At 43.5% G+C, this 21595-nt stretch overlaps 1 protein-coding gene across 1 annotated transcript; it reads right to left on the bottom strand.

Moving 5' to 3' along the window:
- Positions 1-955: 955 nt before the first annotated feature.
- MON1A (MON1 homolog A, secretory trafficking associated) lies at positions 956-20914 on the bottom strand. Its single transcript, XM_056859946.1, has 6 exons — positions 20830-20914; positions 12714-12858; positions 7918-8385; positions 5154-5919; positions 3605-3752; positions 956-1113 (listed from the first exon to the last, which is right to left on the bottom strand). The coding sequence occupies exons 2-6, from the start codon at positions 12835-12837 to the stop codon at positions 973-975; spliced, it is 1647 nt and encodes a 548-aa protein (XP_056715924.1). The 5' UTR covers positions 12838-12858; positions 20830-20914; the 3' UTR covers positions 956-972.
- Positions 20915-21595: the final 681 nt, after the last annotated feature.

Genomic DNA, 21595 nt, shown 5'->3' with positions numbered 1-21595 from the left:
AAAGCAGTATATCGCAGATATCTAGCACAGCCTATACAGCAGACGTGGGAATGTCAGGCCCGGGGGCCGTTTAAGGCCCGCGAAATCATCTGGTCTGGCCCTTCATGGGTCCTGGCAGATCTCTAGTTCAGAAGGATCTAAGACTGGTGATTCGCCCCCTCCCGCAAACAGGAATAGCCTCAATTCAAGCTGGATGTGAGTTTGTTTTGCCTTTGCCGGGAAAAGGAACCTTTTTCCCCTCTTGCAGAAGAGTTGTTAGCTATGGAGCTGCTAGGACCGCCCAAGAAACTGTGTTAACCCTTTCCCATCTGGGCTGTGGAGAAACGTATTTCCTCTGTGCTACAAGAGGGCTGGGGGCGGAAGTGGTGACAATGGAGGGGTTAAAGGGGGCAGGGCCAGAACGCACGGCCCGCAAATGATGTTATAAATATCCAAATGGCCCTTGGCAGAAAAAAGGTTCCCCACCCCTGCTATAGAGGATGTTTAGTCATATGCTGGTTTTATTTTTTAAAAAAATTCACGATACAAGGAAAGACTGGTTTAAGAAAAGAGGGAAGAGTGGAAATGCTCTTAGCTATTCTATCAGACCAAGGCCTAAATCATTATGTCCTTCTAGAAATCAGATTTATACACTTGCCTTTCTGATTTCGATGAACGTCTTTTTTGTCAGGCCCTTTATTATTTTGGATAAAGTGCATCATCTCTTTTCCTTTCCCACAGGAGGTCTGTGATTCAGTTCCGCACAGAGCAGGCATGATTGTGAAAATCTACTATAAACTCAGACACAAGGTTCAAGATGGTTAGAGAGCTCCGCTGCCTACTTCTTCTTCCCTCTTCATATTCATGGCTGTGGAAAGTGTGGGTCCTTTGGCACACCAGTGGGGTGAAGATGTCTCTGTAGGCCACTCAACAACTCTGAGAAGCAGAAGTTCAGCAACCACCAGGCAGGCTGCACAGGCCACACCACCAAGTTCAATAAGTCTGCGGGGTCAATATAAAAAGCCGGTCCTCTTCCTTGCGGATCCATCTCATAAGTTTGTGGACAGCGCCAACAGCTGCTGCTTTGGTCCCCAGGGGGCTGAAGCACACGTAGAGCTCAAAAGCATTCGTCACCTGGAGAAAGGAAATGAGAAAATTTCATTAAGGCCTACAATCAAAGCAGACCCAGCCTTCTATGGTTATTGCTCTTAAAGAGGTATAGTTGTGCTGACTAGCGTTAAAAAAAAAAGAGATAAGTGATACTTCACCTCGGTCCAGCCAATGTTGGTAAGAGAATATGTCAGTAAAATAGTAATCTGATGAAGAATTCTGTGTTGCTTCAAGCTTTGCAAACTCTTTCACCAATAGAAAACAGTTCTATTAAGATATTGTCGAAGGCTTTCACGGTCAGAGTTCATTGGTTCTCGTAGGTTATCCGGGCTGTGTAACCGTGGTCTTGGTATTTTCTTTCCTGACGTTTCGCCAGCAGCTGTGGCCGGCATCTTCAGAGGAGTAACACTGAAGGACAGAAGATGCCTGCCACAGCTGCTGGCGAAACGTCAGGAAAGAAAATACCAAGACCACGGTTACACAGCCCGGATAACCTACGAGAACCAAGTTCTGTTAAGGTCATATTTCATTTATTTCTTAAACAACATGGTACTTTGTACAGAAGAATTTGTCCAGAGGAGCTTATTTAACAGATGTACAAATATGAAACCGTTTGTTATAGCACATTGCAGTTCGACTATCACAATATACATGCAACTTGCATGACTCACCCAGGACCGGGTGTTTGCTATTGTTCAACAGCAGTCACCCAACAAAATCAGTGTATTGTAGTGGTTAGAGTTTCAGATTAGGATTTTGGAGACCTAGGTCTGAATACCCACATTGCCATGGAAACTCACTGGGTGACCTTGGGCCAGTTACACATTCTCATTCTAACCTACCTCACAGGTTTGTTGTGAGGATAAAATGGATGACAGGAGAATGCTATAAGCTGCTTTGGGGTCCTCACTGTGGAGAAAGGTGGAATAGAAACGAAGTAAATAAATAACATATCCAAAGATTGGGGACAGATTAAAAGTTGGTTGGTGGGTTGGTGGTGAGTGAGGCGGATAAGAAGAAGAGTTAGTTTTTATATGCCGACTTTCTCTACCACTTCAGGAAGAATCAAACCGGCTTACAATCACGTTCCCTTCCCCTCCCCACAACAGACACCCTGTGAGGTAGGTGGGGCTGAGAGAGTTCTAAGAGAGCTGTGACTAGCCCAAGGTCACCCAGCTGACTTCATGTGGAAAAGTGGGGAATCAAACCCAGTTCTCCAGATTAGAGTCCACCGCTCCAAACCACCACTTTTAACCACTACACCACACTGGCTCTGAAAAGCATGGAAAGGTGAGGATATGGGGGTTGCCAGGTGGAAGAAAGGAAGAAACAGTGTGGGGAGGGGGATACATGGGAAAGTGAGGCCTCCCTGTAAGTCCTTGTGGGATCTCTACAGTGCAAATGGACCTGGCCTGGCCCAGTAGCTGGAACTATACAGAGTTTTCCCAGGGCGAGGCTGCAAGGGACAAGGAAGGAGGGGAAGCTGAAGACTGGGAAGAGATAAAGGTAGGCCGGCTGGTGGGTGGGAAGGACAGATAGAAGCAGGAAAGGGGAGAGTCTATAGGGGTTTTTACTAAGAGGAAACAGTGGGAGAGGGGGAAATGAGATGCCCCCTACAAGTACTTGTGGGTCCTCTGTTTGTGACCTATTTTGCAATCGCTTACCAGTTAGTTACCACATTCAATCCAGAGTTTTCAGGTTATCATCGATTAAGACCCCCTCCCATATCAGCAGGAATGCCTCTCCTGATAAGTTCCCCAAAGACTTTTGAATGTCACCCTGCAAATGTGTAAGATCAACAGCTGCCCATATATGTGCACTTTCTGCTGCGGTTCCCACTTTGCGGCATGGCCTGCCTGAGAAGGTCAGCAAGGGTCCAGGTTCCTGTCATTCTGCAGAATGTGTAAAGTGGAATTGTTCAGGAGGGCATATTTTATAAAATGCCATAGCTATAGCTCATGTCCACGGAATTTCAAATTTTCATTGTATATATTATGGTGTGTTCATTGCACTAATTTTGTAATCTAGCTTTCCTTCTTTGTTGATTGTACATAATGTAATGTGTAACTCCTACAGTCTTATAATTCCTCTTTACTCTATATTATACTATGTTTTTAGTGCAATGTTCTCTCTAACTATACTTGTTTTTAGTTGTAATCCCACCTTGCATCTCGGGGAGAAAGATGGCCTATAAATAAATAAAAAAAAGTAAATATATGCATTCCCATATGTCTATTAAGTTGCTGATATATTGCTGGCCTTTTTCCCATAACAGGTTAAATAGCAACTCTAGGGGGCCGTTTGTAGCTGGGAAAATGGAGATTTGGGAGGGGGGGAGATGGAAGAGTTAAACTCTTCTCCTCTGGGACTGTGGCCCCAATTTGACCCCCACACCTACCAAGATTCCAGCTGTTATGTAATGCTTGGGAGATCAATTCTTGGATCTCCCAATACCTTTTCTGGTTTTGTCCTTTGGCTCTCAATCACAGCAGCAGCGAGGAAGTGTAACTCTTACCCAAGCCAGGAGGTTTTCATGAGATCCAGTATAATAGATGTTCGTTAGAGGGTGGAAAGAATTATGAGCCCGGCTATGTAAGTATTGGTACAGTCCCAGAAGTCTCTCCTTTTCGTTCTCAGTGATGTAGGGAGCCTCAATCTCTGGGCTGGAAAAACAAAGTCACCGTTGGTTATGCCCCCTTGTCATTAATATAAATGAAGGCAGAACAGCTTCTCTTCTTGGGACAGAAATTAGAGCTACTGAATATGTCTAAACCAAGTCATAACTGTCAGGTGATCAGCCAGGGAAGCAAAACCTGTAGTTACAGAGGGCTGAAATTTCACTTACAAATGGATTCAATTAAGGTCTAAGTTAGGAATTGGGAGCTGAGTAAGCTGACTGGGGACCAGCATAAGGCCCGTGGTGCTCATTGGTTGAAGAGATCAGGCATGCTGCATGATTGCCCTGCAGATGTTCCTTTAGCTGAGTCTGCACCATGCTCTGCTTTATTTATGACATCCAATTTCTTTGGTTCCTCCCAAAGGAAAGGAGGAAGCTGGATAAAAGAATAATCTTCTAAATACTGCTATCCCTCATCACTGGGCCATAATAGGACACTACAAATCACTTCTGCAACGCTGATTGTTTTTAACACTGTAAACTGGAAAGGGACTAAAGCTTTATCCTGACTTCAGTGCTGCTGTTTACGAGGCACTGTAGAATTTCCTGTCAGCAGAAGCCTCGGAATTCGGCATCAGTGGGACCTACAGATCCAATGGCCAATTGCTTAACATTTGGAACAACTTTGGAATCAAGCCATTTAAGATGCTGACCGCTAGCTTGCTACTTAAGTCTTCCAAGCATCATACAGCCCAAATGATACCCAAATCATAGAACTTAGTGGTGAGCTACCTTCTTGGCAAGTGTGCTGCAATCGAGTCAAGCCAGCAGCCTGAGACAGTGCCATTCTGGAGTACACTACAATAAATAATGAATTTCCCTGCCCCAAGTCTTAGGGTGATTTTGACTACAACACTCAGCTGGGGCACAGGGAGCAGCACGGCACTGGAGAGGCTGAAAGGAGTGTGGGCCTGACTTTGCGCCATCAGGCTCATGAGCCATGCTGCACTTGTAAAGATGTGCCACATATCCATGCTGCAAGGGTGACATGTGGCACCTGTGTCACAGGCTGGCCATCCATAACCACCTGTTGTTGAAGCCCAGTTAAGTGGTTTAGTTGGCATGGTGATGTTTATGGTCTGATGGTATTATCTGCAAGGCTCCCAAACAAATGCTTTGTAGAATATCTCAAGGATCTGCAGCGCAAAGGCTGGGTTTGCTTGGTTTCAGATATAATGCTAATGGAGTAGGCAGCAATGAGTTCTACAGTGTCTTTCGTTCACAAGGCCTGTAGCAGTGACTTATCACGGGTGCCAACCTGGCTGCAGTGACTACTCTGACCAGTAGCCTGACTACTCTGAAAGCACATATGAAGTCAATGCCATCTATCTTTGCTCTTAGCAGCATTTATGAGCTGATGGAGATGTTGCCTGGAACAGACTCTCACCTGGTGAAGAGTCCTGAACTCTTGGATTTGTAGATGAAGTGCCTGAGGTATGGGATTCCCACCTGGGAGACACTGTAGAAAGGTGTGTGCTGTGCCTCCAAGAGGGCATGATAAACACCCCGCTTCTTCAGGCGTTCTAGGAACCTGCGCTTGCAGGCAGACACAGTGAAGAAGTCTTCGCGGTCAGTAGAGATCAGGAGAAGGCACAGGTCTGTGTCTTGCTCCAGGTAGGAAATGTGGGCGCTGAAGAAGCTGCTGGAGTTGAACTTGGGGAGGCAGATCGGAGTCCAGGCTTCTCCTTCTCTAAATGAGGAGGATGAGCTGATTAGATTAAAGAGCAAGTGGAGGTCAATGGGATGCAAGAACTGGTCCTTTTTCCTTACCAGCGACACCAGCTGGTTCTTGGAGAGAAGGATGGCAAACACCAGACTCTGCGCTTTGGCTTGCTGGAGGCAGGTGCTCACAACATCCCTGACTCCGGCAGCCATAGGCAGGCAACGTGCGGCCCCCATCAGGAAGCTGGGGTCCCTGGCCATCAGGCCAAGCAAGTTGTCCGTGATCCGCTCGGAGCCTGCCAACAGCCTCCGCAGGTCGTAGTTCTGCTTCTGCTGGAAGATGCGGTTGAGCTGGGTCCAGGTCAACAGGCTGAGGATCTGGTAGTAGATGTAAAGGAGCTCTTGGGCGATCTCTTGCTCTGACTGCCGGGTCCGAGCCACAGCGACCAGCACCAAGGGGCTTCTGCACACAAACACCACCTTGTACCCCTCTGCCAAGTAGGCAAAAATGGGGAGAGAGAAAGACAGAGAAGCACGTTAACATATCAGGAAGCAGTTTTTGCATGGTGGGAGGGTATGAGAAATTGTGCACCCATACCCCCAATATCCTTACACAATAGGTTTTCTTGCAAGACTACAATGGGGAGCATAAAATCCATTGGCGACTAAGAATCTGAAGCCTAGCAAGGAACAAGGTTCACAGATTTCTTCCTTATACTGAACAGTCAGTTTACTGTGGAATAGGTCCACTAGTAGCCTATGGCTGCTTCTGCACAGGTTTTTCTCTGCCTTGTCTTCCAAACTGGAGCACTTTTTTGGGAGGGGGCTCCACAAGATATTATGGTCTAATGGTCCTCTTCCCAGGTTTCCCCTATTTTTGATACACTTTTTCCTAAACCTAACTTACTTTCATCCTTTTGGAAAGAATATTGCCCAAGTGCATTAGCACATCATGTGAAAGGAATAGTGCACATTTTACTGGCTGTAAATGTCCCACTCATATCAGTGGCAGTTTCCCTTATAGAAGCCACTTTCGCAACCTTTTTTTCTTGTCCTGCTACTGCATGGGTTTTTGTGGGCTTTTTAAAAACTGGTAAGGAGCCATGGCCTTCAGTTTGCAAGACCTGACCAAGAATGTTAACGATAGGACATTTTGGAGGTCATTAATTCATAGAGTTGTCATAAGTCGGAAGCAACTTGATGGTAATTAACAAACACAATTGCTATTGTGCTATAGCTCTATAATTATCTATCACCACTTATCTATTTTCATTTCAAATTTTCATACCACTGAATTTCCAGTGTTTTTTTTTTAATTAAGTCTCTGGTCTTTTTCACTGCAGAGATATAATGGAAATAGTGCAGGCAGTTTCTGTCCCAATTGCCTGGGAAGGAATGAAGAGGGGAAGGTACAGAACAGCTGAAGGATTACTGTTTGTATGTTGATATTAACATAAAGCACTAAATCACTGTAATAATCTATTCCTCTAATCTATTCCAAATTTTAATTGAACCATTATGCGTCAAGAAAAGAACAAAAAAGTCATTGAGTAGCCACAGCAGGCATGATGACCACACATGTCTCCTGAGAGCCAGTTTGGAGTCACTGCAAAGCATGTGTGGAAGGGAAAAGTTGAGAAAAAGACAGAGGGATGTGTGCAGAAATCTCTTCATGTGTGGAAGCTTCATTGCCAATGTGCATGCCTCTGCATTTCCAGTGGCAATGAAAGCAATGTAGAAAATCCTCACCATGTGGAAGCAGCCTGACTTTACGAGTGACTGATTCTGTAGTTGTCCTCCCATTTACACACGCAATTCTGGTTACTATGCAATTTTGTACTATCATTCAGGAACTACCAAAGGTGATGTCTAATATCTTTCAGTGCTGCTGGCTTAGCGAAGAGTGACTTACAGCCCAGATACATTCTTACTCGGAAGTAAGCCCCATTTTGTTTAATAGGACTTACTCGCAAGTAGAGGGATATAAGATTACAACGAGGAGATGTAAGCAACTTTGGGTCCCACTGGGAAGAAAAGTGAGGTATACATGATGTAAATAATAAATGAACATATTTAAAAAATATATTTTCTGCCATATACACAGCTTACTTTCAGTCCTGCAGTGACGATCCTTGTGCTGTGGTGGCAGCTGCTGCCAAAGAAACATTTTAAAAGATCTGCACAGCTTACCAGATCTCCAGTAGCCAGTCAGAAGCCCCACCTGGCCCCGCCCACTTTCTAAAAACACTTGGGAGGCACCAGGAAAGGTGTAGGCTGGTGCCATGATGCCCATGGGCAACCGCCTTGGGGACCTTTGTCCTAGTCCAGCACGCTAACCACTACACCACACTGCCTGCTGCTCCTAGTCTCATACCTCACTAGCTTTCAGAAAATCTCTTTTACAATTCTCCTTTCCAATAATAAGGCCAAACTAATAACAATGCTAGTGCTCGACTGAGAAGAAGCCCTGTCAGTATGAAAATAATCACCTGCATGGATAGACCTGATAGCATTCTTCTGTGCTTCTACAAAGGACACTAGCGCCATCATCACCCCCATGGTACTAGACAGCGCTTCTTCAGACCCATATCGGGAGTACACTGGCTTGCCTGCCTCACTTAGAACGAAGACATGTTTCTGATGCATGCGCCAGGCATCCATGGTTACATCCTCTTCCTCCTTCTCTGAGAGGACAGAGTCCCGGTGTGAAACCTGTGGCGAGAGGTCCAGCTTGTCCTCTTTGCTGTGTCTCATCTCTTCTTCCAAGTCCAGTGTTATGCCAGTGAGTTGTGTGCTCAGTTCGCTGAAGTCCTTGCTGATCTCTTCTATCTTTGACTGGTCAGACTGGGCATCTTCCCCGCCACCCGGCATCTGAAGCATTGCATCTGGATGGTCTGTGCTGGTCAGGTCCTCATAGGACTGGGCATGAACAAACATTGCTCCTTCCTGGCCTGCTCCTTATAAACAACCAGGCAGAACAGCTAATCAGTTACTCACCCTCGGAACAGAGATGGATATTAGACAAAGCCACAAAGAACAGAGTGAAATCAAAACTTTGAGATGCACACAAAGATATATGATGGCAAAACTCCTACACCACTTGGGCCAAGGATACCTGAATGATGACAGCCTCTGATATGAGTGAGCCTGTGTACTGATATTATATGAGAAGGCCCTGCTCTGGTGCCCCCATCATTTGGGACCAGGTGGGGGCTACCATGAATAGTGCCTGTTCTGCCATGGTGCTCTGATTACGGACTGTCTCCCCAACCTGGCACTCACTCTACTATTTTTCAGGGTCTTTAATTCTCCCAAGCTTTAATAAAGGCTTAAACAGTTGAAGGTAAATAACATCACGTGGTAAATGACAGCCTACTATGGCTCGGTTAAAGGGACAGGACATTGGAGGTCTGGGAATGTAGACTAAAAGTTTTTAAAATTAAATTAAAAGTAAATAGACAGTTGGCTGTTCCCTGACCTCACACCAGAGTTTTTATTTTGTGCTCCCAATCTAATGGGTGAAGATATCATTAGTTTCAATGACTGTGCCATATTGTAAGATATCTTTTACTTTGAAAACAAGAATGTTCCCCGGACTACAAAGCATGTGCATCACATCCTCTGAAAGGAAGCTTTCCAGACAGGGTAGGTTCTAAGTGACTTCAAATGTAAAATTACATATTTGGTATCATTGGGGAAGGAAGGTTCTTGCACTAGAAAGAAGAAACCCTCTGATCTTCATCCAAACATCTGAAATTCAACATCAGTCTTTCATATTGAAGGAGAACACAGACTACCCAAGGAACTTTGTTCCTTTACCAGCTTATAAAAATTGTTTCATTCTTAAATGCTCAGCTGAGAAAGAACTCTAACAGATGCTAAGTCTGCTGATTCAGAAAAACTTTCTTGGGAGAAAGCCTAAAGTAGATGATATATTGCAGATCTAAAATCATATTTTTTTATTTATTAAATTGCACGTTGGGGGCCCTGATCTGGACTGGGTCTGTGGTGCTGGGCAGAGATGGGGGTTACCTATTTCCCCAATGCCATTTTCCTGATGTAAATCACCTCCCTAGAGGTGCTATTTGCTCTAGTAGAGAGAAAACACACACACAAATGGGTTGCCAGCATTGCCTTGGGAAATTTTGAGGGCAGTGCATGGGGCGGGTGGAGTTTGGGGAGGAAATGAAGTCACTTCTGGGTGACACTGTAGGAATTCCCCTAATCTCTATGGTAAAAACCACATAGACATGTGAAAATTCCTAGAGCATTGTTATGGAGGCCATTTTGGGGATATTTTTCTCCTGCTCCTCAGTTTTGTGAGGGCAGGGGGATTGGGGCTGAGGGCACAGGATTTACCAGGAGCTGGTGGGCAAATGGCAAATCTTACACATACACATGAGCATGCACATTAACATATTATTTTATATATGTGCATGCATATATCGTGGCTGCTATTTGACAAAGTTTAAAGAGCATTTGCAACTCCAACATCTCTTCCAGCTTGGCCCTAAGAGCCATTGGTCAGAGTGGAACTTACTTCAGAAAAAACATGCACAGGATTGGGCTGTACATTAGATTCACACAACAGACCTTTGCCATAAATACTTCTAATGAAAGCATGGTATCCCTTTAATCAGGATTATTAGTCTAAATCCTGCTCTAAATTACCTTTTAGTTTCCAATGCAATACATAACTTAATTAACTATATTTTATGGCTTCTCTTAGCTCTGGTCTGGGGAACGTTACATTGGCCATTACTAGCATAATATACTGTTTGTGTTGTTTGAAAATGTTGCCTAAGGCCCAATTCTGGTGTATTTATTTACTTCATGGTAATGCATAACAAAAGCCTGTTTTTATGTCATTCCATGCTGGGTCTACCACTGATGGTTGGAGAAGAGAGGTTCAGTCCTTTAAGAAATAGCATCTAATCACAGGCCCTGACATATGACTGCAGCAATGATTACTGGAGGTATCATATTACTTTTACTGCATTGTCTTCTACCTCTGTAATTCCAGTATCTGAATTGTGGGATATCATGCCTTAGATAGTCTTTTTGTTGGCATTGTTCCCTAATTCTCAGTGGGTAGCCGTGTTAGTCTGTTTGCAGTAGTCAAAAAGGGCAAGAGTCCAGTAGCACCTTAAAGACTAACAAAAATATTTTCTGGTAGGGTATGAACTTTCGTGAGCCACAGCTCACTTCTTCAGATACCAATCTGAAGAAGTGAGCTGTGGCTCACGAAAGCTCATACCCTACCAGAAAATATTTTTGTTAGTCTTTAAGGTGCTACTGGACTCTTGCCCTTTTTGACTTCCCTAATTCTGTAATTCTAGTCCTCTTGCCCTGTTGTTGGTTGTTTTATGCTGTCTGATTTAAGGTTGCCAACTCTGGGTTGGAAAATACCTGGAGATTTTGGAGGTGGAGCCTGAGGAGGGAGGGGTTTGGAGAGGGGAGGGACTTCAATGCCATAGATTCCAATGGCCAAAGCAGCCATTTTCTCCTGGGGAACTGATCTCTGTCACCAGGAGATCGACTGTAATAGCGGGAGATCTTCAGCCACCCCTTGGAGGCTGGCAACCCTAGTCTGATTGCATTGTTTTATATTCTGTAATCTACGTTGAGTCTGAGAGTGACTATAAATTAAGCAAGTAAATAAGTACAGGTACACATTTACTGTATATAGCCAAAGGCCGTTACAATCAAGTAGACAAAATCAAATCAGATTCAACAAGAAAACAGTTAAAATCAAGTACAAAAATAAATTTAAATCAGATACAAATACTGTCCGGTTTAACTACAATACTGGCTCAAATTCTCCTGGCTACTAGGGCAAAAAGAGACATATTGTAAGTAACAGCAGAGTCAGTGTCAGAAAGGAAAAAAGAAAGCTTCTCCTAATCACTGAAACAGCTAATATTAGATAAAAATAAAGCAAGAAATTTAGATCTGGGTTCAAGGTACAGGGAACAATACAATACATAATGGGGGAGGTCCTCGAATTTTGAGGATCTGCAAATACATAAGAGAGAGGCCGTCAGGATTTGGGCATAGCATCCAGCTAACATGGCTGTTGGCATGATCTGAAATCTGATTGATGTAAAAACAACTCTGAGCTTGAACACAGAAATATTGGATAAATAAGGGGCTCTTTCATGGTTCCTATTAAACAACTTAAACCAGGGCGAAAATTTAGACTGGGAGATTATCTGGCCATCGGATGCGGCATCACACCAGACCGTCATAGTAAAACCTGGGATAGGAACACCCTGTGAATCATTTGTGATGGAATAGCGAATGAGGATATTGTTATAAAATGTTGACCAGGCCCCGTCATTTGAAAGCATTGCCTCAAAGCTAAGATGGCCAAGTATGTTGGTGGGAACTTTACGATGCTCACTCCAGTATTTTAATAGGGCAACATGCATGTATTGAAGGTAAGCCAAATTCTGCCCGCATCAGAGCTGCAGGGGTGCCTTTAGATAAAGCAAGGATTCTCCGAATGAAATAATTTTGGATAGATTCCAAGCTGGAAATCAAATGATCACTCCAACCCCAAACTTCAATGCTGTATAATAGTTGGGAAATAACTTTGCTGAGGAAAGGTTTTATAGCTGGAACTATAAGAAACCCTCCTTTTGTAAAATAAAATATCAGAACAGCACCAATTGATCTCATGGCTATTGATTTGATTGCTGCCATGTGCTCCTTCCAAGATAAGGATTGGGTAAAAGTTATCCCAAGATATTTGAAGATACTACATTGGGCAACTGGAGATCCAGTTCAATAAGTAAATTCAGTAAGTAAATAAGCAAATAAATAAATGTCAAGAAATCTTTAGAGGTACACAAGGCAGTTAGTTGCGTGCCAAGTCACAATAAAAATAGTTTATTTACTATATTTCCTATGTGATAAAAAATTAAATATCTGAAAACACAGTTCCCCTTTCAAAAAAAAATCTGGCATGCAATCAAAAATGGAGAATGAGATGTGGGATATTACTTTTCCATGGGACATCTTCTGGAATGATCCCCATAGAGGGTTATATGTGGAAATATAACATTACCATTGGTCATCTTTGAGGATTTTTGAAAGAATAATTGCTTCTGACCAGCTTGTCCTTCTGTATACACCTGGACTGGAGTTATTTCCATTCACCCTTGATATCAAGCCAGATGGCTAGTGTAATAGGGAAGGAGGTCTCCGTATCATTAAAAAATAAGGGGTATGATAATCCTGCTCCACATGAAATACTTTAATCACTATTTAAGCCCCTTCTTACCTGGTTCTGTTCCCTGAGCCAGCCCTGGTGTAGGACTCTCTGACCTCTCAGAATGCTGCCCATCATCTGGGGCCAATGACCCATTAAGCACATCTCCACCCTTCTTGTGAACGTCTGCAGCCATTCCTTGGAAGCTGATGAAGACCTGCAAGCAAACAAAAAACCCTCCAATTCTTATTTATTTATCTAAAACATTTTTAGACACCTTTCTCCCTTGCAGAACTCAAGGTAGTTACTTACAATATAAATAAAACAATTACTAAAAACACAATAAAATATGTATAAAACAACAATGATAAAAATATATATAAAAAGTCACAATTTTTAAAACTGCAATGAGGATTGCTAATAAATAAAAAATAAATCAGTCAAATGCAGTCCTAAATTAAACTATCTTCAACTGTCTCCTGAAGATAAACAGTGAGGGGGCCAGGCACATCTCCCTGGGGTTGTTGTTCCATAATCGTGGGGCTGCCACTGAAAATTCCTTATCTTGTGTCTCCACCAGATGAGCTTCTTTCTTTGGTGGGACAGTCAGCAGAGGGCCTTTCCCTGTGACCTTAATTCCTGGGCAGGAAAGTATGGGAGAAAACAATCCTTCACATTCCCCAGTCCCAAGGCATGTAAGACTTCAAAGGACAAAACCAACACCTTGAACTGGGCTCAGGAGCACATTGGTAGCCAGTATAACTGCTGTAGAATTGGGGTCATATACTCCCAATAGCTGGCCCCGACCAGCAGTCTAGCTGCAGCTTCTGAACACTCTTCAAGGGTAGCCTCAATAAAGTGCATTGCAATAGTCCAGTCTAGTGTAGCTCTTCTGCATCCCTGGCCTCAGCGAAAGTCCATCTGAATTTCTTCATGGCATACTTATATGAGGACTTAGGAGCCACTCCAGAAATGTTTCGGTATTAATTATTCCATAGAGATCACTGATGTAAAAACAAAACAAAAACAACACTGTGACAGGCCTTTTCTACCAACTAAGGGGACCCACACAGCCTCTTATGATTTGGGGGGAACCAGGTTTGCTTTAAACTGTAAACCTTCCCCCACCCCCTCCATTACAAGATGTTCTTAGGGTAGCAAGTGTAATGGCTTTGGGCTCGCTGCCGCGAGGTACGTTTTGTGGTGAACATGACGAACGCGGAGATCACTGAGGCAGGAGTTATATGTAAATGACAGAGAAGAATTATTTATTAACAGGTTGGTTTTAAAGGACAAATCAGCAGCGTAGGTCTCCAGATAGTCAAAAGAGAAACCTGGCTGAGACACATAAATTTAAAGTAGTTATGGTCTCAGAGTGTGGTCTGAATTCCCTGTAATGTTTTCAGGTACAAACGGGCTTTCGCTGAGGAGCCACTAGGTTGGATCCTTTCACACACACAGTGTTCCACCCACACCAGCCCGACCTTTCCCAATAGTCAGACTAAATGGTACAAGGTCTGCTCATTACCAGAGACAGGCCTATCAATCATGTACTCTATTCTGTCCCAGAGGTAGAGCTAAACCACTTTGCCATGCTACCAGGCACAGCTACCCTTCAATCAGCCCATTCCTGAGCCTTGGGGCCGAAAGTCCATAGGAGGTACACAAGTGATCGGGCCGGCACCTGTGCCCCTTGCGCCGCCAAGACTGGCATGGATGCTGGTGTTGGGGTGCTCCCGCTGCTCCCGCCAACATCCTGCCAGTGCTAGTGCTTGTGCCGTTGCCCCAGGGGGCTGTTCCTGGGGCGTTTCGGGGGGTGGAGCTGCTGGTAGGCAGCCTCCTAACCCCTTCCAGCCTGGTAACGTTCCCCTCTGCCTCAGTGGTGCTGCACCAGGTTTTTGCTGGCACAGCATCTTTTTAGTCTAAGGGGCTTTTCTCCCCAGTTTTTATTTTTTAGAGTTAAATGGCCCTTTTTCCTGCTCATGGCAGCCTCCAAACCTCTTTGGAGGTGCTGCAGCACTGCCCCGGCCACGCAGTCCCCGGGTGCTGCTGGGTTTAGGAATGAGCCGATACTGTCTGCTGTTTTGCTGAGGCAGACCAAAACCATCATTGCACTCTTCCTGAGGCAGATCTGAACTACCTCTGTGCTTTACTCCAACCTTCCATGCCCCCCCCCCCCGAAAGGAGACTGAATGCTGGTACAGCACTCCCATAGGCTTTGCTGAGTGGCTGTTTTTTTCCTTCAAGGGCAGGACAACCTCCTGTCTGTCACAAATATCATGAATGTTTACTAAATTTACTACTGTTTTCACTTCAGTTTACAAATGGGGAAGTGATGGTAAGGTATAGTTAGCTTCCAAACAGACCATCTATTAAAGCTATTGCTAAGCAGATTAGAGAAACTTCAAAGAAACATGATCGAGAAAGCCTTTCAAACCTTAGGAAATCGCTTCTGGCTGGTCAGCAGTAATGACAGATGCTTCAACAGTGAAGCTGGCAGTAGATTATCTAAGAGCTTGGATATACCCCAGGCCATCAGGATAATTAACAGTACATAGCATGAGTCCTATTTACCCGATCAATTATTATCCTTATTTTTAATCCATTCTCAGGCCCTCCCCAAAAGCAAAATATTTAATGTTTGCTTCTGTTTAGATGTGTGCATTCAAGCCAGGGGATAAGAAGCCTGACAAAATTTGAGGAAACTATAAGTAAAAATCAGAAGATAGTCTCCAAAATTATGGAGATTTTACGCCAAAGAGGCCAGTGTATCTAAATACTCGTTTCAATACAAGTGGGGAAAGGATCTGAGTGAAGAAAAGTGGAACTATATCTTTACCTATGGTTTAACTTTCTCTATTTCCCTTGGATTCAGAGAAAATTTGATTAAAATGTTATATCAGTGGCACCTGCCACCACTTCAATTAGCTAAAATCTAAGGGAATATGCAGGATAAATGTTGGTTCTATAAATTACCAAATGCATACTAATCTGCACATGTTGTGGACATGTTGAAGAGCGCAAACCTCTTGGTCCTCTACTACAGCTTATCTAAAAAAAGGCTCTGGTATAGATTTCCCCTTTTCAGCCAAGGTCATACCATTAAGCTACACCGCCATTTTTCCAAAAGACAAATCGAACTGAATTGCATATCTGTTGACAGCTGCTAGTATTTGCAAGCTATTGGAAATCAACCCTAAATTCAGACCAAGTCCAGCAGTCTGTTTACATAGTGACCAACTAGGTACCTCTAGGAAGTCCACAAATGACTGCAGCAGCATTATCCTGCCTGTGTTCCACAGCACCTAATATAATAGCCATGTTCCTCAGATACTAGAAAGAATAGGCATGCATCATCACTAGTATTCATTTTGACTATGAGCCATGGATAGCCCTATCCCCCATGAACATGTCCACTCTCCTCTTAAGGCCTTCCAAGTTGGCAGCCATCACCACATCCTGGGGCAGGGAGTTCCACAATTTAACTATGCATTGTGTGAAGAAATATTTCCTTTAATCTGTTTTGAATCTCTCACCCTCCAGCTTCAGCAGATGTCCCCAAGTTCTAGTATTATGAGAGAGGGAGAAAAGCTTCTCCCTGTCCACTCTCTCCATACCCTGCATAATTTTATAGACCTCTATCACGTCTCCCCTAACCACCTTCTTTCCAAGCTAAACAGCCCTAAGTGTTTTAACCATTCCTCATAGGACAGTTGCTCTAGCCCACTGATCGTTGTGGCTGCTCTTTTCTGCACCTTCTCAATCTTGGCAATATCCTTTTTAGGTGTGGTGACCGGGAGTGTACACAGTATTCCAAGTGTGGGTCTCACCATAGATTTGTACAAGGGCAGTATGATAGCAGCAGTTTTATTCTCTATTTCTTATCTAATTATGGCCAGCATGGAATTTGCCTTTTTCACAGCACTTGGAATACTGTGTATACTGGGTTGACATCTTCATCGAGCTATCCACTACCACCCCAAGATTCTTGGTCTGTTTGTTCATGTGACTTTCTAGAGCTGCCGTTTTTCAAATTATAGCAAACCCCTTCCCCATGTCTCTAAATATCAGTCAGCAGGATATGTGCCTCTAAAGGCACAAGCATGAACAGTGGCACAGACACCATGTACCAGTGTACCACCTGCTGTTGCATATTCTGTAGCTAGTGTTACAAGTACCAATAAAACGTGTGCCTATTTTTCCCCATGATGTGGCAGAAGGTGTGGTATAAGATCATAAGGAATGTTTCTTCTAATTGGTGAACAGTTTCCAACTTACTCCCCGTGTTACTACTGAAGCGTTTCTTCTTTGGCTCTTTGAACATTAATTTATTATAGGTCACCTATGTTCCTGGGGCTATCAAAATCAACTGATAAAAAGGATGCATCAAATTCCTGTTACAAGATTACTTTGGGAAAGGATGAAAGACTCAAGAGCAATACAAACTGAATTCTTTTATTTGCTCCTAGATTTCTGTTATTAAGGTATGAGGAGTCTATATTTTCAACCTTTAACTATACACACAATGTTCTATTTATTTAAATTAAAGTTAACCTTTCTGCAAAGTTGTACAATATTTATCTTTAGTCAATAAAATTAATACTATGAGTTGACAGTCCAGAATGCAGCATTTCTTTCTGCCCTAAATCCCTTGCTGTCTAAATATTTATTTATTTAGATGTTTATACCCCACTGGGATCCCAAAGAGTCTTACTACTATTTCTCCTCCGCTATTTTAAATTCACAACAAACCTGCAAGGTAGGCTAAACTGTGAGAAAATGACTCGGCCAAGTTTCCATGCAAACTTTCAGGGGATTTGAACTTTGGTCTCCAAGATCTGTAGTTTCACACTTTAACCACTACACTGTATTGGCTGTCTAAAGGTTTGCAGACTCTATACATTGGAGAATACTCATTCCTTGAAGATTCAGTAAATCCTAAACAAAGCATTTTTCAGGAATACCAAGTAGCAAAAGATGTCCAGGTGGGTTGCCACTCAGTCTCATCTAGGATTTCACCTGTCAGTCTCCCAAGCTAAAAATTGGTAGGAATTTATTTTCCAGAAGAGGCACTGAAAGGATGTGAGTTACAGTACATTGGCTGAGTAACAGCATCTACACAGACCTCAAAAGGAGTGAGAGACCACCTGTTCAATATGTGTTTGGTTAAGGAAGTGATTAAAAGTTCCAACCTAAATATGTCTACTCAGAATCCCACAGATGCCTAGTCAATAGGGCTTACGTCCAGGAAAGCATTCTTAGGATTGTGCTGTAACTAGAAGCCACGGCCCTCAGTTTGTAAGACCTAAGCAAGGCTGTTAAACGATAGGATGTTTTGGAGGACACTGATTCATAGGGTTGCCATGAATCAGAACGGGCTATACGACAATTAACACACTCACATTGGTATAATGGGAGTCACTGATTCTGCTTTCTTCAAAATGCCCTTATGAGAAATTGTGGTTTCTCTTGGGTGAACCACACAGTAGACTTCTGCCTCATTTCTAGTATGAAAATCTTCAGTGTTCTTCCATACATCAAACTCGGTACACCTGTAGTGTCAGTGGAAAGTGTGCTTTCCCCCTTTTTAAATTTTGTAACATCTGGCCTTATGAAAAGTTCTGTGGCTCTCAAAAGCTTGCCAACTGATATGTGTCATTTGGTTGGTCCTAATGGATTGTGTTTGTGGCTTTTACTTTTGGACCAACATGGCTGCAAACAACTTGTCTACTTGACAAGCCAACATAGGGTTAGAAACATATAGCAAAGAGATCCACCTTACGTGCCATACACACACACAAACACACACCATCAAGTTCCAGCCAACTTATAGTGACCTGATCAGGTTTTCAAGGCAAGAGATGTTTAGAGGTAGTTTGCCATTGCCTGCCGGCTATTCCATCCAAATACTGGCCGGGGCCGACCCTGCTTAGCTTCTGAGATCTGATGAGATTGTACCTTATATGTAGTCCTTGGATATTCTGGTTCATCTGTAGGGCAGTGATCAAGGGCATCCCTGCTAGGGTGTATCGCAAAGCTGGCTGAGTTCTAAGTCAAAGTTATTAATCAACACCACTGCAAGAGGAGACATTAATTGGCTTAAATACTGCGGAAATAAATTGGACTAAAGTTCATCTCATTTTAGAATTCCATCTACTAATGAAGTGTGTTTATTACAGGTTTGATCGTCAGTTGTGAATTCTTTTAGTTCGCTGTTTATTACTTTTATTTCTTTTATATACTGCTGTTTTTAGATTGCTTTATTGATATGGCTTCATTCTCCCCACTTCTCTAAACGGCAAGATGCTCTTGGGTTAGTTTTATTTGGAGAAGAGAGCACTGGCACAGATGGAGCCACAAGAGTTCATTGTTCAGGGCAGCAGACCCACTATCCCATCGCTTGAGATTCTCAGAGGGAGAGATCTTGCACCCCTCAACGGGCAACTCACTGCTCAGTTTGTGTTTCCTGCTCTCTCTTCCAAACTCAAACGCTGAGAGGGCTCATCTTTTCCAAGCTCTGATAAATACAGAGCTATCAAGGACCGATGGCTGCGCAGCTTCAAATGCTCGTTTGTCCTCACAACACATATTATTAAACCCAGGTGGCAAAATGCCCGGGATGGTGGGGAGGGGACTGACCAGGTCAGTGGTGGGTAGAGAAAGGATTGTGTCTCTGTCTCCTGCCACTTTTTAAGTCTAAATTTTCTCACCAAATGTAATGTGTAGCCCACCCTCCTTTTAAAGAAGAATGAAATTTTAGAGAAGGGTACTGAAAGATCCCTGAGGGGCTAAGATTCATAGCCCAGAAGAAGCTTTCAGGTTTGAGATGCATGTAATGAACCTCTAGCATCCTCTTCTGGACAACAATGGCTGAGCTCTAAGTCAAAGTTATTAATCAATTTGGTCTAAGAATGACCAAATGTTTATTTCTAGAAGGACTTCTGCTGCACTGCATTCCCAGGTCATAAAAGGATTGTTCTTCCTCATGTATATTAGTGCCTAGCCCAAGTCTATTGCTAGGGCCTGGGCATCAATTCAGTCTCAATCTTAAGTGGAAGCATCATGAAGATTCTTTCTTATAAAGCTGCCATGTCAAATAGTTTGCACCTCTGCATGCCCACTCACAGCGGAGTCCTTCATAGGACTGCAGCCTGTTCGTCAGGTATATATTTATTGGGTTGTGACTTCATGTTGGACTTCGCAACTACACAGGTGAGGCAGGCGTGATTTTCAGTGGCTGCCATTGTGACACACAGTAAATTGGCTGATCTGAGCAACACTAATGAGGGGAATCAAAAGCTGCCTCTAATCCCAGCTACAGGGAACACAGCAAATTAGCCACAAATTTACTTTCTCCATTATGGCTTCAGGGGCATAATGGGATCCAAATGGCCACACAACTGTATCAACACAGGCGGGTGCCCCCCCCCCCACACACACACCATGCCAACAGTGTCTCTAGCTACTTCTCTTTCTCCCATGTAAGTGAATGGCTGCAATTCACTCCCTATGGGTTTGGATCTGAGACTGGGGTTAAGGGCTGGTGGTAAAGCCTTGGTCACACCACTTTCCCTTCAGCCTCAGTCAGTTCCTCACATGTAAAATTGCATGCAGCATTGCTGCAATTTTACAAGGATGACAAGTGTGTTGTAAGAATAATAAGTGTGGAGACCATAAACTTTGCAAAGTACTTTGGCAATTTCAAAGTGTAGTATAGATGTTTAGTAGCAATATTACTGGGGAAGGCAGTAAGCAAACGTACTGCGGTGGCAGCAGCTGCTTGCCATGAAAACAGAGTTCAGGCCAGCCCATTTCTCTATTTTAACAATTTATAATTTTGTACTGGCTCTGATCCTATAAGTAAAAAACACACAGTCATTCTCTCACAAGGATGCTCCTTGGCCATCCTTCACCTAAATTTCACTCACTAATCCTTCTACACGACAATGTCCTCCAGCTCACGCAGAATCCAGCAACTCTTTGGCTCTGTTAGAATCTTGTAGCCATTTGTGCCTTGTCACAGAGGGCTTTGGTAGCAGAGGATGGATTTGCACGCGCGAGTGCACTTGGCTGCATTTCGGCATCCAGGCTCCAAAGCCAGTTTGTGAGCGCAAGCAAGGAGGACAAAAGACACCCAAAGGACCAACCTCTCTGTTTCTTCCTCTTAAGGCGCACAACAGATACTTACAGCTTTGACAAGAACAGGCTGCTGAGGCACGGAGAGTGTCAGTGAGCGAGTGCGTCTGCCTCTGTTCTTGCCGGTGATGCCTGAGCAGCCACTGGAGGAGGTGTGTGAGTGTGGGGGGGGGGGGGGGAGTGTCAGCCTGCTGTTGACTCCTTTGGAATCTCTGTCACCGCGGTCACGGACACGCTTCCCAGTCCAGCTGGTTGATCCTGCCCTTACCAGCTACGGCCAGGAAAGTACTGTTCACTACCTACTTCTCCTTTCAAAGGTCAGTGCCACAAATCCCAGTGCATTTTGGGGATTGTAGTCCACAATTTGTTCACTTGGTGTTTTATGTGGGCAAAAGAAGAGACTCACAACTTCTCCCCATTCCCCACAAAACAAGAAAACAAACAAAAAACAAACAACTACCAGCTGGTACACATCTGTCAACATTTGAAAATCCAAAAAGGCAGATGTAAGCTTTTGTTTGGTCTAAAACTCCTTGGTATCTGCTTCACGATGAAATTCCTCACAGTAATAATAATGATAGTTAAAATGTATATGACACTTTTTGGAGTATTTAAAATGCTACGTACATGATTTCACACATCCCTCCAACATGTTAGCATTATTATCTACATAATGCAAAAGTGTGGGGTGGGAGCAACTGAAGCTGAGATCCAGGAAGCCCTGCCTTTTAGTATTAAATCCTGCAAAATTTTCTATTCCAATATATTGATAGCACATATATCATTTTTAAATGTTAAATGCAAACCCATTAAAACAC

The sequence above is a fragment of the Euleptes europaea genome, chromosome 1 (genome assembly GCF_029931775.1).
Source record: "Euleptes europaea isolate rEulEur1 chromosome 1, rEulEur1.hap1, whole genome shotgun sequence".
Lineage (NCBI taxonomy): Eukaryota > Metazoa > Chordata > Lepidosauria > Squamata > Sphaerodactylidae > Euleptes > Euleptes europaea.
Note: the sequence above shows the minus strand (reverse complement) of the source record. Positions and strands in the feature narration are given on the sequence as shown.

Excerpts from the sequence above, each read along its gene's own strand:
- MON1A (XM_056859946.1), bottom strand. The coding sequence starts at position 12,837 with ATGGCTGCAGACGTTCACAAGAAGGGTGGAGATGTGCTTAATGGGTCA. Across the intron at positions 3,753-5,153 it reads AGTTCAGGACTCTTCACCAG|CCCAGAGATTGAGGCTCCCT; the intron begins GTGAGAGTCTGT and ends TTGTTTTTCCAG. Across the intron at positions 1,114-3,604 it reads ATGAAAACCTCCTGGCTTGG|GTGACGAATGCTTTTGAGCT; the intron begins GTAAGAGTTACA and ends TCCTTTCTCCAG.